At 34.9% G+C, this 16,170-nt stretch overlaps 2 protein-coding genes across 8 annotated transcripts in view; one reads left to right on the top strand and one right to left on the bottom strand.

Annotated features, from left to right (window-relative positions):
* The window catches only part of kdm6a (lysine (K)-specific demethylase 6A), a 55,975-nt gene extending 49,864 nt beyond the window's left edge, over window positions 1-6,111 (top strand). For all 7 annotated transcript variants that reach the window (XM_051904970.1, XM_051904968.1, XM_051904969.1 and 4 more), the window contains 7 exons: window positions 739-887; window positions 1,009-1,123; window positions 1,237-1,424; window positions 4,026-4,167; window positions 4,293-4,419; window positions 4,812-4,982; window positions 5,121-6,111. In XM_051904970.1, coding sequence (XP_051760930.1) covers window positions 739-887; window positions 1,009-1,123; window positions 1,237-1,424; window positions 4,026-4,167; window positions 4,293-4,419; window positions 4,812-4,982; window positions 5,121-5,153 — 925 coding nt within the window. In that variant the 3' untranslated portion in view covers window positions 5,154-6,111. The remainder of the gene's footprint in view (window positions 1-738; window positions 888-1,008; window positions 1,124-1,236; window positions 1,425-4,025; window positions 4,168-4,292; window positions 4,420-4,811; window positions 4,983-5,120) is intronic.
* dipk2b (divergent protein kinase domain 2B) lies at window positions 5,805-14,698 on the bottom strand. Its single transcript, XM_051904975.1, has 5 exons — window positions 14,199-14,698; window positions 12,638-12,902; window positions 9,044-9,217; window positions 8,438-8,726; window positions 5,805-7,543 (listed from the first exon to the last, which is right to left on the bottom strand). Exons 1-5 carry the CDS (start codon window positions 14,378-14,380, stop codon window positions 7,197-7,199), a joined length of 1,257 nt encoding a protein of 418 aa, XP_051760935.1. The 5' UTR covers window positions 14,381-14,698; the 3' UTR covers window positions 5,805-7,196.
* Window positions 14,699-16,170: the final 1,472 nt, after the last annotated feature.

Below are 16,170 nucleotides of genomic sequence, written 5' to 3'. Positions count from 1 at the left end.
TAAAATGTATTTGGAGAAACAACATTTGGTTGTAAAATATCAGATTTAAATGTAAATGTTATATAATCCATAAAAATCCTAATGTGCTAATTTGGTACTTGAGAAATGTTTCTTCTTATTACTTTTGTTTTTAAATATGAAAAACTTTTCTTATTGGTAGAAAATGATTGTGCTGCTTCATAAAGTGTGGAAACAGCAGTACAGTGTCTCCTTCTGTTCATGACATGAGTACACTTGCATTTCTTGTACATTTTGCTACTTGCCATTTATTTGAAATTGAAATAATTACAATAAATTGTAACATTATAAATGTCTTAACAGTAATTCTTGACAACTTTAATGCACTCTAGGATAAGTCACCTGAAATAACTATAATCTGGCAATAAAAACTTAAATCTTAAACACTTTTGATTCTCTCATGGTCAAACGTCCTTAGGCCACTTAAGTTCATGAATTGCAGTGATTTTTACCATGATGAGAAGTCTTAGGCACTCTGCTTCATGTTGTGCTTAACACTCTTTAACAGTAATAAAATCACTTTAATGCATGCCTCATGTGGTTCAGTGCTTCATCAAGATACTCTTGAGAGTTTTGTTGTAGTCTGAAGGAGGATTGTGTGAGAATTAAATGGATCTTTTCAGACCTCTTGCAGCGTTCAGACAGACTCATAGAGTTGTGATGGAACAGGAAGACATATTAGGTCATTGCATCTGACCTCTCCGCCCTGTGGCTTTGCAGGTGGAAGCTGCAGCTGGCTGAGTTGAGTAAGCTGCCTGCCTTCGCACGGGTGGTGTCTGCAGGGAATCTGCTCAGTCATGTGGGCCATACCATTCTCGGCATGAACACAGTCCAGCTCTATATGAAGGTCCCAGGCAGCAGGACACCAGGTCAGTTTATTGGCACGCAAGCACATAAACATCTCGCTGTGCTTTTACTGAGACGCCACTCTCAAATACAGACACTGAAAGTGATTAAGTGTAGATGTTAAATGTTTCTTTGCCCATTTAGGTCATCAAGAAAATAACAACTTCTGCTCTGTCAACATTAACATTGGCCCTGGAGATTGTGAATGGTTTGCTGTTCCTGAGCCATACTGGGGTGTCATGAATGATTTCTGCGAAAGGTGAGCGGAGTCACAAATGCATTAATTTGTGGAATCATTGATAAAACGAGTATGTCTCTATATATTAGACTTATCTTGCACGTTCACTGACTGACATGTTCTTTGTTATGCAGGAATAATATTAATTACCTAATGGGCTCATGGTGGCCAAATCTAGAGGACTTGTATGAGGCCAATGTTCCAGTGTATCGCTTTATCCAGCGACCAGGTGATCTGGTCTGGCTCAATACAGGCACTGTGCATTGGGTTCAGGCTATTGGCTGGTGCAACAACATTGCTTGGAATGTAGGACCACTCACTGGTAAATTTGTCAAGTTGCTTATCACTGCTGTTGGACCACCAGATCCGTTTTCAAACCTAATGAGCTGCCTACTGCCTACATAGGCGTCATTTATTGAAACACTACATTGGAAGCAATTTGTGTTAAAAAAAAAAAAAAAAACTTGTTTAAAATTTTTACAAAGTTTCAGCTGTATAAAAGTCATACCGCATAAATATTTTATCAGGTATGTCATATAGGTATCATTTTTAATTTTTTTTTTTTTTTTTTTTTTTTTTTTTTTCAAATTATGTATGTGTATATATTTTATCAGATTTAGATGGTGTTCAAACAAACAAAAAGTTTAGCTTTTTTTTAGTTTTTTTTTTTTTTTTTTTTTTTTGGTCATGCTTTTAAGCATTTAATGAAATATATTTATAGTTAAAATTTCTCGCTGCTTTTGTCTGCCATCTTGAATGTTTTGTTTTTTTCTTGACATTTTGCATTTTGGGATCACCTTATCAATGAAGAATACATGAAGTGCTGCCTTAAAATTTGGATTAAATGAAGTTATCTTATGAGGCAGAATATTTTTGCTGTCTGTGTCTGGAGTGTGCCTATAATGCCTTAAATTCTGTATATTTTATATTTAATTAAAAAGACCATGAATAAAAACAAAACAAATGCAGTCTTGGTAGGCAGCTCACTTGGTTTTAGAACAGATATGCATAAAAATTTTGAAGTGATCTATTTGTTAACTAAACAAAGTGTCTTATAGTCCCCCTGTGGTAAAATCAAGTTTTTCTTGTTCATATATCTGTCTGGTGTTTTTAACATGTTTTAAGACAAAACGTGTGCAAATTCATATGTCAACACTAGGGGTGGGACGGTTCAGATTTCTCACAGTTCGGTTTGTATCACGGTTTTAGGGTCACGGTTTCGGTACAGTTTGGTATATGCTATGTTCAGTAAAAAATAGGACAATTGTCAAATAAAGAAAATAAAAACAAATAATCTAACTACAAGAAACAGCACAAATAAATACATGAGAGCTAAGACACAAATAAAATAAACAATGCTTTACAGGTTTTTCAGGTATCTAACAATAGTTTTCAGGTAGCCTACAGAAATTGAATTATGTAATCAAATATAAAATAACACTGCATATAAACTTCTTTGAATAATTAAATAAAGTTGAAACATTATTGAAGTTACAAAAGTTACTCAGTCAAGAGTGTCCTTTGTCGTTTGATTAACATAAAAGCACAGAGCAGGAATATTAGACTGTTGGCCCTTTAAGACATAATTCAAAGATCCAGTACACTGATACTGATACACATGCGCTGTCTGTCTCGTTTTTCTCTTAAGACATAACCTACTATGTTTGTTAGGATACTCGCTAAGATGGGTGTTGACATAATTTTTGTGTGAATTTGTCCGTTTAGGTGCAAGACTTGAAAGAGAATTTGCGTGAGAGTATTTGCGCGCTGCGACGCGGCTCTCCATTTACGCGTTTCGGATCAGTACACACAAATCTCCTCACAGCGCGCGAGTTCTCTTTCGTGTCTTACGGATGAATGTTTAAATTGGCAAGGTTTAAATGAGTTTAGTTTAAACACCGATAGCAACGTGAGATGTTCAGATCTCAACACCCAGGTGATGATGGCGTAAATGACTGGTCATAGAGCATTCGGCACGTCATTGAACATTTGTTTACAAACAGTGACTGTTTTGTCCGTGTTCTTTTGATCATCGCTGTTGTAACGGATTGGGAAACTAGAATGCATATCCATCGACTGAAATATATATTAGCCGAATCCGTCTGTCTGTTTTGCACGTTGTTTTCAACAAACCATATTATAGATGCGTCGTCAGATTTGGGATGAACCGTGGTGCAACCGCGCGCCGAACCGTGGGTTGAGAAACGAACAGTTCGGTTTTTACAGCGAACCGTCCCACCCCTAGTCAACACCATTGTGGAGTATTTTCGCTTTAAAACTGCAGTAAACCAAGACAGTCTCAAACCCACAGTTTGAAATCGCTGGTGTTTCTGAGATCACAAACTACCTTGTAACCAATTATGTCAACGTGCCAGCAGGCTTTAGCATATCATTAACTGACCACACAAGGGAGTCTCAAAAGAAAGTTATCCTGGTATATTTTTATGTTGATATGGAAAATCGGTTATGATGAACTATATGCCTTTCTCCACGTTCTGAGTTGTTCAAAGCTTTTGTAAGGATACTGATTGTTAGAAGGCAACTGTCTGAATCGTGAATGTGAACATGGTTTGTGTAACATTAGCAACACATTATCAGTGGTTTGATAACGTAGTCAAGCAAAATGCTAATCATATTAATTACAGTTATGTGTCCGACGTTGTAAAAAGCAATACCATTGTGCAGTGTTTACCTCAGTAAGTTGACCAAGTGGATCTTGTCTGAGCTTGTGTGAGTGGGGGCGGGGCTAATTATCATATTCATAGATCTGTGTATATTAAATGACATTCAAGTTACATTCAAGTTATTTTAAGGCATTAAAAAAATTCACAGGAAAAAGACATTTAATATATAATTTCGGTGATCAAAGATGAGTTTTAAGGGATTAAATTACTGACTATAATTCTTATCCGTCTTTCTGCAGTGCATCAGTATAAGTTAGCTGTGGAACGCTATGAGTGGAACAAACTCCAGAGTGTCAAATCTATCGTTCCCATGATTCACCTCTCTTGGAACATGGCCAGGAACATTAAAGTGTCAGACCACAAGCTCTTTGAGATGATCAAGTGAGTCTACTTCACCACATTTACAATTGTGGTTCTTTGAGTGGTCACAATGATGCAGTTTATTGTGACTGAAATCTCAAGCAGTTTAATGGAATCGTTAACTGTGGTCTGTTCCTCCTCCTCAGGTACTGTTTGTTGAGGACACTAAAGCAGTGTCAGATGTTGAGGGAGGCTCTTATAGCTACTGGCAAAGAGCTAGTTTGGCATGGAAGGACCAAGGACGAACCTGCTCACTACTGTAGCATCTGTGAGGTGTGTATTCTTTATTAATGTTTTCTAGATTTGAAATGTTTATACGTTTTGAATAATATGTAAAGGTAGACTAAGTAAAACTGTTTTACTTCTGAAACTCAGTTGTTTTGGCAAACGAATCGCAAACTTGTTATCAATCTAATCAAATCGTGAAATTTGAGTCATTGCCCAGCCCTAATGTAAATTGAATCTAAATTTCTATAGGTGAACATTACATTTCATGTCGATCAGTCTTCGTCTTGATACTTGACTTTTCTAGTTAAAAACAGTTAAGAATGTCTTTAATATTTTAGTTAATTTTAATTCTTCTACTTTTCCATTTTCATTTGATTGGGTCTTTTCTCTTTTTTTATTTTATTTTAGTTCATTGATCTGTTCCATTGCTTTCCCAGGTTGAGGTCTTTGATCTGCTGTTTGTCACCAGTGAGAGCAACTCACGGAAGACGTACGTGGTGCACTGCCAGGGCTGCGCTCGGAGATGCAGCCCTAACCTTGAGAACTTTGTGGTTTTAGAGCAGTACAAAATAGAGGACCTCATGCAAGTGTATGACCACTTCACATTAGTAAGTCTCAAAGCCTTTATGTTGACCTTGTCTAGATGAATCTCTGCATGAACCTTTTATATCAACTAATATTTGTATGATTAATGGTCCCAGGTAGCAAGCATTGAGCATGATAATGTCCTCTCGCTCTCTCCACAGGCCCCACCCCTGCCCTCCTCATCCTCATCTTGACGTTAACATTAACGGTTCTTCGGATAACACCCTGGAACGCAACACATCCCTTTCTGATATTCAGGAGACCTGACCCAGTTCCACACCACTGGTTTCTGTAGCAAACCCCACGAGGCTGCTGGTTCTAAGCTGTTTGTCTATGCAACCTTGCCAAGTATGGAGTTTCGGCCCACTGGAGTGAAGTGGGATCGTCTCCATCTTCAGGACTGTTTCAGCTTGTTCAGCACCACTTTTCTTTGAAACACAAACTACAAATAGACTAATTGCTGAGGAAAAAAATGGTTTTGTGTATATACCACAAATGTCAAAATCACTCAAAACTACTGACTCTTCCTTTTTACTGTTGCTTTAATCCTTTTTTTTTTTTTCTTTTTTCTTTTTTTTCCTTTTGTGTTCTTCTGTACTTCATGTACGGGCTGATACATGGTTTTCTTTGAATCTTATTTCCTCTTAAATACTACCGTAGCTGGGCTTTTTTGTTCAAAGTTTTCTTTAGGTAACAAAAAAGAGAAATTTGTAATGTGAATTTTATTTTATTTTTATTTTTTTTAATAGTTTTGCCTCTTTTTCTTAAGGAAAAGGTTAAGTTGGGTGGGGGGGGATAGCCAAGTCACAAAGAAAAATGGGTTGCACATAGACTAAGGAATAAACTTTAATTTTTTTTTTTTTTTTTTTTGGTTTTTTTTTTGTGTTATATTTCTAATCTTGTAAATTTACACTATTTATAAATATTTATTGCTTGAAAATATTTGTTGATGGAATGCTGTTATTTTTTCCAGAGTTCCTGCCATTAAATTTTATGGAGTAATGTCATTTTGAACATTTCTCTTTTTACATTTTCTATACATGAATAAAACTGCTTAGCAAGCATTGTACAGAAACATGAAGATTGATATGGTTTATGGGTTACTAATCAGAGTTGTCTTTGTAATTAAAATATTCTCCTTTTGTGATGAAATTCCTTGTCTCAGGTGTGAATTATAATATTTGAATAATTTGAATATTTGTTTTGCATAATATATCTGTTTGCTGGCTATGATTTGATAAGATAAACATTCTTTATTAGATATATACTGATGAAGTTAAACAATCCATTTTGTATTTGTGAACTTTCTAAGTGCTTTATTTCGTAGTGCCTAGAAGATACTAACAGGTTCAGATTGTATCTGTGAACTTTATGCAGTCAGCTAAAAGAGATACTCCACCCAAAAATGAAAATTCTGTTTTCATTTATTCACTTTGTCATTCCAAACCCTCATGACTTCCTTCTGTGAAACACAAAAGATGCTTTAAAGAACTTTGAGAAGCAAACAAAATGGGAGGGTAAATGACAGAATCTTAATTTTGGGGTGAATTATCCCTTAAATGGTTAGTTGGTTAGTTACTCACGTCGTTCCAAACCTGTAAGACTTGCGTTCATCTTCGGAACACAAATGAAGATCTTTTTGATGAAATCTGAGAGCTTTCTCTCCCTCCATAGACAGCCTATGCAAATGAATTAAGCGGTTTAGTCCAAATTTTCTGAAGAGACACAATCGATTTATATGATGAACAGATTGAATTTAGTTTTTTATTCACATACGATAAATGGAAGCTCAAGCATGTTTACTTGACTAGTGCGAGAACCAATGAGGTTCATTCTCGTGTGTTACGCAGCGCGCAAGAGGTTTGTTCTTTCACGTCTTTCAGGCTCAGTTGAGCTTCCGTTTATGTTCGCTGATCAATGTTAATATGTGAGTAAAAGCTTAAATTAAATGTTCATCATAAAAAGTGATCGAGTCTCTTCAGAAAATTTGGACTAAACCACTCAATTTATATGGATTAGTTTTATGATCTCTTTATGAACTTTTTGAGGTGTCAAAGTTTCAAAAGGTAGGCTGTCTATGGAAGGACAGAATGCTGTCAGATTTCATCAAAAAGATCTTCATTTGCGTTCCAAAGATAAACAAAAGTCTTACAGGTTTGGAACGACATGAAGGTGAGTAATTAATGACAGAATTTAAATTTTTGGGTAAACTAACCCTTTAAGTCAGTAGTCGTGATCTAGAACTTGTCACTATAGAGGCATTCAGGATACCTGTATCCATAGAGAGCGCTGCATGCCCTTAGTGTCTGTAAAATGTCTTTTAAGGTTTGGATGGCAGTGACTATTCTTTGGTCAGACTGAGATTGGTCTGCGCAGACAGCGAGCTCATTGACTGCTGCTCTGGGAAGCTGGCCTGACTGCACATCATTAGGGATGAGCAGTTTGTAAAGGACATGTTTGCATAGTAAGATAAAACTCTGTGTGGCTCGGACAGTCTCACATGGGGGAGTTCTCGTACAAGATCCGCTCAGACAGGAGAAGACATCAAGGTGTTCTGGTAACAAGTCTTCATCAGGAGGATGTCCTGCCAGAAGGAAGTGTAATTGTTTGATTAGAGGTATAGAACAGCCACGAATTTGGTTAATCAAGAATGATCACTGTCCAGTAAAGAATGCTGCATCATGAATGATTAAAAAACACCTGTTTATTTATTTATTTTATTTCTCCATCAGCTTTCACAAAATGGTTGCTAATCATCCTGGGGTCCACTCAAAATTACATAATTTAAAAGAAAAAAATCTCATGCTCACTAAGACTGTATTTATTTGATCAAAAATACAGTAAAAACAGTAATATTGAGAAATATTACAATTTAAAATAATTTATTGCTGTGTTGGCAAAGCTGAATTTTCAGCAGCCATTACTCCAGTCTTCAGTGTCACGTGATCCTTCTCATCAAGTCATTCTGTATGTATGTATATATATATATATATATATATATATATGTGCTGATTTGGTGCTCAAAAAACATTTCTTATTATAATCAATGTTGAAAACAGTTGTGCTGCTTAATATTTTTGTGAAAACTGACATTTTTGTGAATGCTTTGTACAATTATACATTTACTGTTATTTTTGATAAATTCAGTGTGTCTAAATAAAAGTATTATTTTGTTTAAAATAGAAAATCTTACTGACCCCAAACTTTTGAATGTTTGTGTATAGTGAAACCCAGCAAATAAAAAAAAGCATTCATATATAAATATAAAGAGCGAATAAGAATAAAATAAACCAATACATATGCACATTATTTACAAAACTGAAGGAATATGTACTTTTTGTTTGCCTTATTGGTGAAAAGCTTATTCCAATTGGCAGTTGGATATACAGCTCTTTTTTTTTCATAAGGTTTGTCTTTGTACATGGTAAAAGGAATATTTTACCGCAGAAAGCTATTTACAGGTAACCTGAAAACTGACCTTCCTGCAAATCGATGATCCCTATGGTACTGGCATCCACAATGAAGACCCTGCTATCATCCAAGGTGCCAAACATGTCCTCTGAGACACTGGTGTAGAAGAGGCTGAACTGGAGGCTGTTGGAGCTCAGGCTCTGGGTGGTGTGAAGGAGCTGGTAGGCGATGTCTGCGCGGCGCTCTAATGGAGAGGAAAACAGGCTCCTGAGGGGTCTGCTCCCTGCACACACCATCATCCTTCCACAGGAGCCGTGGTAGCGGAGGAAGGGCCAGCCCTCAGTGCCTGGAAACATCTGTAGACAGAAAAGTAAAAAGTAGGTCTCAAAACAGGAAGCGAGGGATCTTGAGCGGGCAATGCCAATGTGTGTTATTTCTCATTTTCTTTATATATAGAGGTAGACAGCCTCTCTTCCTGTGTTTGGAAACAATGTTAGTAAAAGGTCTCAGATGCTGCCCCTTTCCCTTTTATCCAAATCGATTTGCATTGCATTTTTAAAGTATGTATTTTGATCAGATCAAGCATTCCCTGGGAATCGAACCCATGATGTTGCTAGCACCATGCTCAAAATCATGAGCCATGCTAATCATGTTGGCCCACTTATCATTATACCTGCAGTATAAGGGGCTGTTGATTAACAGCCAGAGTGTAAAGAAGTCTGAGTTTGTCCTTTTCACTGAAGTGCTTCATCTGCATGCTGCCCACATCAGTCACTTCGAAGTAGCGTCGCACAATACGGTCCAGCAACCTCTGAGATGGGCAGCGCAGCATCGGGGTGACCAGACCCTATAGAGGAAGAGTTCTGATAAATTATACTCATTATAAGCAGTCAAATGTGACATATACACTACCAGTCAAAAGTTTGGAAACATTACTATTTTTAATGTTTTTGAACGAAGTCTCTTATGCTCATTAAGGCTGCATTTATTTCATAATAAATACAGAAAAAACAATAATATTGTGAAATATTATTACAATTTAAAAGTATGGTTTTCTATTTTAATATACTTTAAAATATAATTTATTTCTGTGATGCAAAGCTGAATTTTCAGCATCATTACTCCAGTCTTCAGTGTCACATGATCCTTCAGAAATCATTGTAATATGCTGATTTGATACTCAGTTATTATCAATGTTGAAAACAGTTGTGTTGCTTAATATTTTTTTGGAACCCGTGATACTTTTTTCAGGATTCATTGATGAATAAAAGGTTAAAAAGAACAGCATTTATTCAAAATATAAATCTTTTCTAACAATATAAATCACTTTTTATGAATTTAACACATCCGTGCTGAATAAAAGTATTAATTTCTTTCAAAAAAAAAAGAAAGAAAAAAAATTACTGACCCCAAACTTTTGAACGGTAGTGTATATTGTTACAAAAGATTTTTATTTTAAATAAATGCTGATATTTGTCAACTTTTTATTCATCAAAGAATCCTGAAAAAGTATCACAGGTTATAAAATAATATTAAGCAGCACAACTGTTTCCAACATTGATAATAAATCCGCATATTGCAATGATTTCTGAAGGATCATGTGACACTGAAGACTGGAGTAATGATGCTGAAAATTCAGCTTTGCATCACAGAAATAACTTATATTTTAAAGTATATTAAAATAGATAACCATAATTTTAAATTGTAATAATATTTCACAATATTACTGTTTTTTCTGTATTTATTATGAAATAAATGCAGCCTTAATGAGCATAAGAGACTTCGTCCAAAAACATTAAAAATAGTAATTTTTCCAAACTTTTGACTGGTAGTGTAAGATTGGGCTTGTTTGACACAGATAGATAGATAGAATGTAAAAAGTGTTTTCATTCACAAAATCTACAATCTATATAAAATTTCTGTGGTGAAGATCATTTTAACAGTTTTTAAATAAGCAAAATGGCAGCATAACTGAAAGGTTTGAGCGCTTTTTTGTTTTCTTTTTTATCTGACCATAAAACATTTGAAAAGTAACTGACACTACTGGAACTTCAAACAGGATGGGCTCTATGGTCGGATGAAAGAAAAAAAGAGCTTTTTGTCAGCAAACATTCAAGATGGGTTTGGTGCACAAAGGGGTAAAAAAGTACCCCATGTGTACGATTAAATAAACTGCTGTATCTTTAATGTTGTGGGCCTAATTTTCTGCCGGAAATCCTGGACATCTTGTTCACATGGCATCATGGATTCTATCAAATGCCAACAGATAAAAAATCTAAACCTGACTGTCCCTGCTAGAAATCATATAATGGGCCTAGGTTGAATCTTCCATCAGGACAATGATCCAAAAACAAGCATCAAAATCAAAACAAAAATGGGTCATTGAACACAAAACCCAGCTTCTGCCATGGCCATCCCAGTTCCCTGACCTGAACCCTATAGAAAATGAGTGGGTGAACTGAAGACGAGAAGCACCAACATGGATCTGGGAATCTGAAGGATCTGGAGAGATTCAGTATGAAGGAATGGTCTCTGATCTCTTGTCAGGTGTTCTCCAAACTCATCAGGCATTATAGGTGAAGACTCTGTGAGTAATGTGTATTAGAGAAAATAATTTATTTCATAATGAGATTTTCCCCCCATTTAAATTCTTATTCTCCAATGAAAGGTTAGATTTTTGTAAATTTTTTAAATAAAAGATCAAAAAGATTAACGATGCACAGCCTTCTTTGATCATATTTACCAAGGGTATGAGTAATTTTGAGCACAACTGTATATATATATATATATATATATATATATATATATATATATATATATATATACATACACCGATCAGGCATAACATTATGACCACCTTCCTAATATTGTGTTGGTCCACCTTTTGCTGCCAAAACAGCCCTGACCTGTCGAGGCATGGACTCCACTAGAACCCTGAAGGTGTGCTGTGGTATCTGGCACCAAGATGTTAGCAGCAGATCCTTTAAGTCCTGTAAGTTGCGAGGTGGGGCCTCCATGGATCGGACTTGTTTGTTCAGCACATTTCACAGATGCTCAATTGGATTGAGGATTGGGAATTTGGAGGCCAAGTCAACACCTCAAATTCATTGTTGTGCTCCTCAAACCATTCCTGAACCAAAATGCCTCCATCGTGCTATGATTGGATATGATCAGTTATGATTGGATATGATTGGTTTATGCGATAAACCCCGCCTCTTGTTTCCGTGTGCGTTCTCGAATCGGCCTGAATTGAAGGTGAGATGATGCCGTTAATGGGAAGACTAATTAAAAAGTTAGTAAACAACTCAGCCACTTAGATATCACCGCTTTATTTCGTCAAAATCAAATCTGAAGTGGTCTGAAATCATGATGACTGCGGGGGTTTTAGTGAGCAATCAGCTTGGTGAAATTAAAGGTTGGCCTACATTTTTGTCTGTGACAGTTCGTACAAGCTTGATGACTGCTGAAAATCAGGTGACTATTAAAAAGATAAGCTGAACATTAGCTCACAAATAATATATATTATTTAAATTGTTACTGCCTTTAGTTATTATTTTGGAATGAATCTGAAAATGCTTAAAAACATTAACTTGATGAAATTTATACTTGGTTTTAATAAACAGATCATTACATAGTGTAAAGATACAAAATAGAATTGTATTTGGTCTCTCTTTTTTATGTAATGTTTAATTTATTTAGGAAAATTAAGTGTAAAAGGGGCATACATATATATATATATATATATATATATATATATATATATAAAATGTAAGGTCTTTGCCTCCTCATTTTAAAACACCACTGCCATATTTTTAGTTTAGACTATCATAGTTTTAAACATTTAAAATTTTAAGACTGAACAATCTGGGTCTGAGACAAGGGTACAACCATAAAATCTATACCTAAAGGGCCAATTAAAAAAAGTTTCCAAGACTGTTTTAATGTGACTTTCATTTATCAAAAAGAATAAAGTTGAAATCTGGAACATAAAAGTGCCAGAAGTTGGAGAAACACCTCTAAAACATAGTCTGTCTGTCTGTTTAAACTTTATATACAAATGAAGAAGTAAACTTGTTACCTTCATCCTCACCAAAGCTTGTTTTTAATAAACATTGACAATGGGAAAAAAAAATACCACCTTATAAGTCCTAAATGGCACCTCCTAGTTTTCAAATTAATAACCCTTTGAAATTTAATTGTTCAGACCTTAAATCTGAGCCACTGCTGACCTCAAATAGACATCAGAATACAGAGACGAAATGCAGACCTTCACCATGCTGGGAAGCAGTATGTTGGAGCGAACCCAACTTTGGAAGCGTGAAGTGGCCCTGAGGACGGCTTCAATGCTGCAGGATTTCCCTTTGCCTGCTGAGGTGCAAATGCTATTGTCTGATATCTCGTGCAGGTGAGGAGACATCAATTGGGACAGCACCACAGGTCTCCAGCCCGCTGTGCTGTCTGTATAGTTTCCCTCATATGAGCGCACATCTGCTGAGGAGAGATTAGACTGAGCCGTCAGCCATCTTTCAAACCTGCGGTGAAATAATCAGTGTCCACGTTAGCTTCCTGTTTTTGGTTTTACTGCTCATGCTCATTTAGATCAATGATTAGATCCTGCAAACTGCACATTTTGCAGACAATTTTATTGTAGAAAAAGGTACCCTTCTAGTGCTGTTTTATGTTTAATTCAATGCCTTCAATGCCTTTTTGTGCCTCAGTACTTTTATATACTCATATACAAGCAGAAATAGTGAAATTTGATGAAGCATGTTTTCTCTTGCAAATTGAGTTTTGTACTTTAATACAGTATGTTAGGCCTATATTAGATCAGTGAGGATATGCAACTGATTTTACTTTTTAAAATCAGATGAGCTACATAACAGAACATCTTTACTTCAATAAAAATTTTTGTATTTTGACATTTTTATAGGCGTAGAATTTTTTTCAGGGGAAATGTGTTCACAAAGAGGTTTTGGGCCAATGTGAATAAATCTAGATTTAAATTCAAAGAGACAAGATAGTCTAGGCTATGCCTGACCATTTTATTCTTATCCAAAACAAGGGGATGTGAACATTATGAAGTGCTAAACACTCTCATGTAATGTCTGTTTTATTCATAATGGAAGCCAGAGGGCGCCCTAGCGCAGAGAGTCCACAAGTGAGACTCATAGAAGTCATTATATTCCAGGAAATCCCTTTTATGGTCAAAGGCATCCAGCTATCGCTGTAGCTGAATAATAAAAGCAGAAATGTTTTACTTGATGAAACGTGAAGACAATAAACATGATTGTGAAAATATATGGTTTGTATGAGTTTTTCAAGCCACCTTGGGGTATTTTCATAACAATAAAGTAAATAAACAATGCAGGGCTATTTGACATTGCCTTTATTACAGTTTAGAAAACATAAACTATATTTTCTGCCTTATTCCGTGATGTTTTTTTTTTTTTTTTTTTTTTACATTTTATAAAATCCATCATGGCATAATGCAAACGTGCTTGTAGTACAAAACCAATCATTAAATTGTCATAAGGAAAATATAGGATTTATTATTTATTCCTATTATTTATTATTTATTTCTTTGCCAATTAAAAGCAAGATATAAGAAAAAATAAAACAATTATTGTCTATTAGACAAATGTCAGAAAAAAAAATGGTATTATACTTGACATTTCTGTCCCCGTCACTTCTGAAATGATGGCTACACCATTGGGCATTTGGATACTTTGTTCCAAGGATCCTGTAATACTCTAGTATGAATATCTCAAATATTTTTTTTAACTTGACAGAAATTTATTCTCTACATAAATTGGAATATCCAAGTTTACCTTATTTCATCCTTGAAAAACTTCTTGCAAATGGATGTTCCAATGCAGGCATTGCATTTATCCAAACCTAGGAGGATCCTTCTGAAGTCACGGGATTTCTCTTGGGGTGCTGGTGAGGGGTCTGGAGTACCAAGAGCCAGTATGAAGTACAACGTCCAGACCTCTGACCATATCCCTGCCATCACTCTATCATAAACCCCAGAATTACAGCACCATAGTGGCAGCCCAGTATGGTTAAAATCCCTGCAGCCTTAACATGAGCACACCAGCACATTAGACAATCAACTGGCACCTCTTCAGTGTTAACTGTATCTGTTATATCCCCACTAAACACTTCACTTAGACAGGAAGCACATGGAGAACAAAGATAACCCTTGTCGTCATGGTGATACTTCCTCCTGCATACAGCCTAATTTCAAAGCTGTACATACAAACCCTGTCACACTCATTGAGTTCTTCTGAAATGGTGATTTTAATCTATTTTGTGTAGGCTATATTATTGATTGTACCTGCACAACTTGATTAATCCAATCTTACACTACCAGTCAAAAGTTTGTAAACATTACTATTTTTAATGTTTTTGGACGAAGTCTCTTATGCTCATTAAGGCTGCATTTATTTCATAATAAATACAGAAAAAACAATAATATTGTGAAATATTATTACAATTTAAAAGTATGGTTTTCTATTTTAATATACTTTAAAATATAATGTATTTCTGTGATGCAAAGCTGAATTTTCAGCATCATTACTCCAGTCTTCAGTGTCACATGATCCTTCAGAAATCATTGTAATATGCTGATTTGATACTCAGTTATTATCAATGTTGAAAACAGTTGTGTTGCTTAATATCTTTTTGGAACCCGTGATACTTTTTTCAGGATTCATTGATGAATAAAAGGTTAAAAAGAACAGCATTTATTCAAAATATAAATCTTTTCTAACAATATAAATCACTTTTTATGAATTTAACACATCCGTGCTGAATAAAAGTATTAATTTCTTTAAAAAAAAAAAATAGAAAAAAAATTACTGACCCCAAACTTTTGAACGGTAGTGTATATTGTTACAAAAGATTTCTATTTTAAATAAATGCTGATATTTTTTTTTTAACTTTTTATTCATCAAAGAATCCTGAAAAAGTATCACAGGTTATAAAATAATATTAAGCAGCACAACTGTTTCCAACATTGATAATAAATCAGCATATTACAATGATTTCTGAAGGATCATGTGACACTGAAGACTGGAGTAATGATGCTGACAATTAAGCTTTGCATCACAGAAATAAATTATATTTTAAAGTATATTAAAATAGAAAACCATAATTTTAAATTGTAATAATATTTCACAATATTATTATTTTTTCTGTATTTATTATGAAATAAATGCAGCCTAAAAATAAACATTAAAAATAGTAACGTTTCCAAACTTTTGACTGGTAGTGTACATTTTACAGATTGCATTTTAAAGTTCACATAAACTGATGTGAGAAGAAAAAAACTATTAAAAATAATAACATCAAAAATATCACGAGACATCTTTTTGTATGTTTGATCATATTTAAATACTGAAGCTTAACTGTGTTGTTGGACTATACTTATGCTTAGCCTACTATTTCTGCAGTATGCGCTCAGACAGACGGTGTTTTTGTAAGGTACTAAGGAAAGTTTTCAGACAGGCTTCCAAGAAACATAACATGTGATCTAGAACAAATTCAAGAGAAGCAAATATTTAATGTCTACAGTGCTTTTTTTCTCAGTAGAAAAGGAATCATAATTTGAAACAAAAAATGACACTTGAATTCACATGACAGGTGAATTAATTTACTTCTTTTAACCACTCCAACTACATATGAGTGGGATAAAATAAGTGACCAGAGCAAAGGTTTATCGTTGCATAATAGACCTAGGCTACTACATATGGCCTATTAAAAAAAAATCCCAGTATAGCCAATAGCCTATTGCACTTT

This window comes from Ctenopharyngodon idella, chromosome 9, assembly GCF_019924925.1.
Source record: "Ctenopharyngodon idella isolate HZGC_01 chromosome 9, HZGC01, whole genome shotgun sequence".
NCBI classification, from domain to species: Eukaryota; Metazoa; Chordata; class Actinopteri; order Cypriniformes; family Xenocyprididae; genus Ctenopharyngodon; species Ctenopharyngodon idella.
This window is presented reverse-complemented; position numbering and strand designations above follow the sequence as displayed.

Coding starts and splice junctions, on each gene's coding strand:
- dipk2b (XM_051904975.1), bottom strand. CDS start 14,380: ATGGCAGGGATATGGTCAGAGGTCTGGACGTTGTACTTCATACTGGCT. Junction 12,903..14,198: donor TTTTTCAAGGATGAAATAAG/GTAAACTTGGAT, acceptor ATTTCACCGCAG/GTTTGAAAGATGGCTGACGG. Junction 8,727..9,043: donor AACAGCCCCTTATACTGCAG/GTATAATGATAA, acceptor TTCTGTCTACAG/ATGTTTCCAGGCACTGAGGG.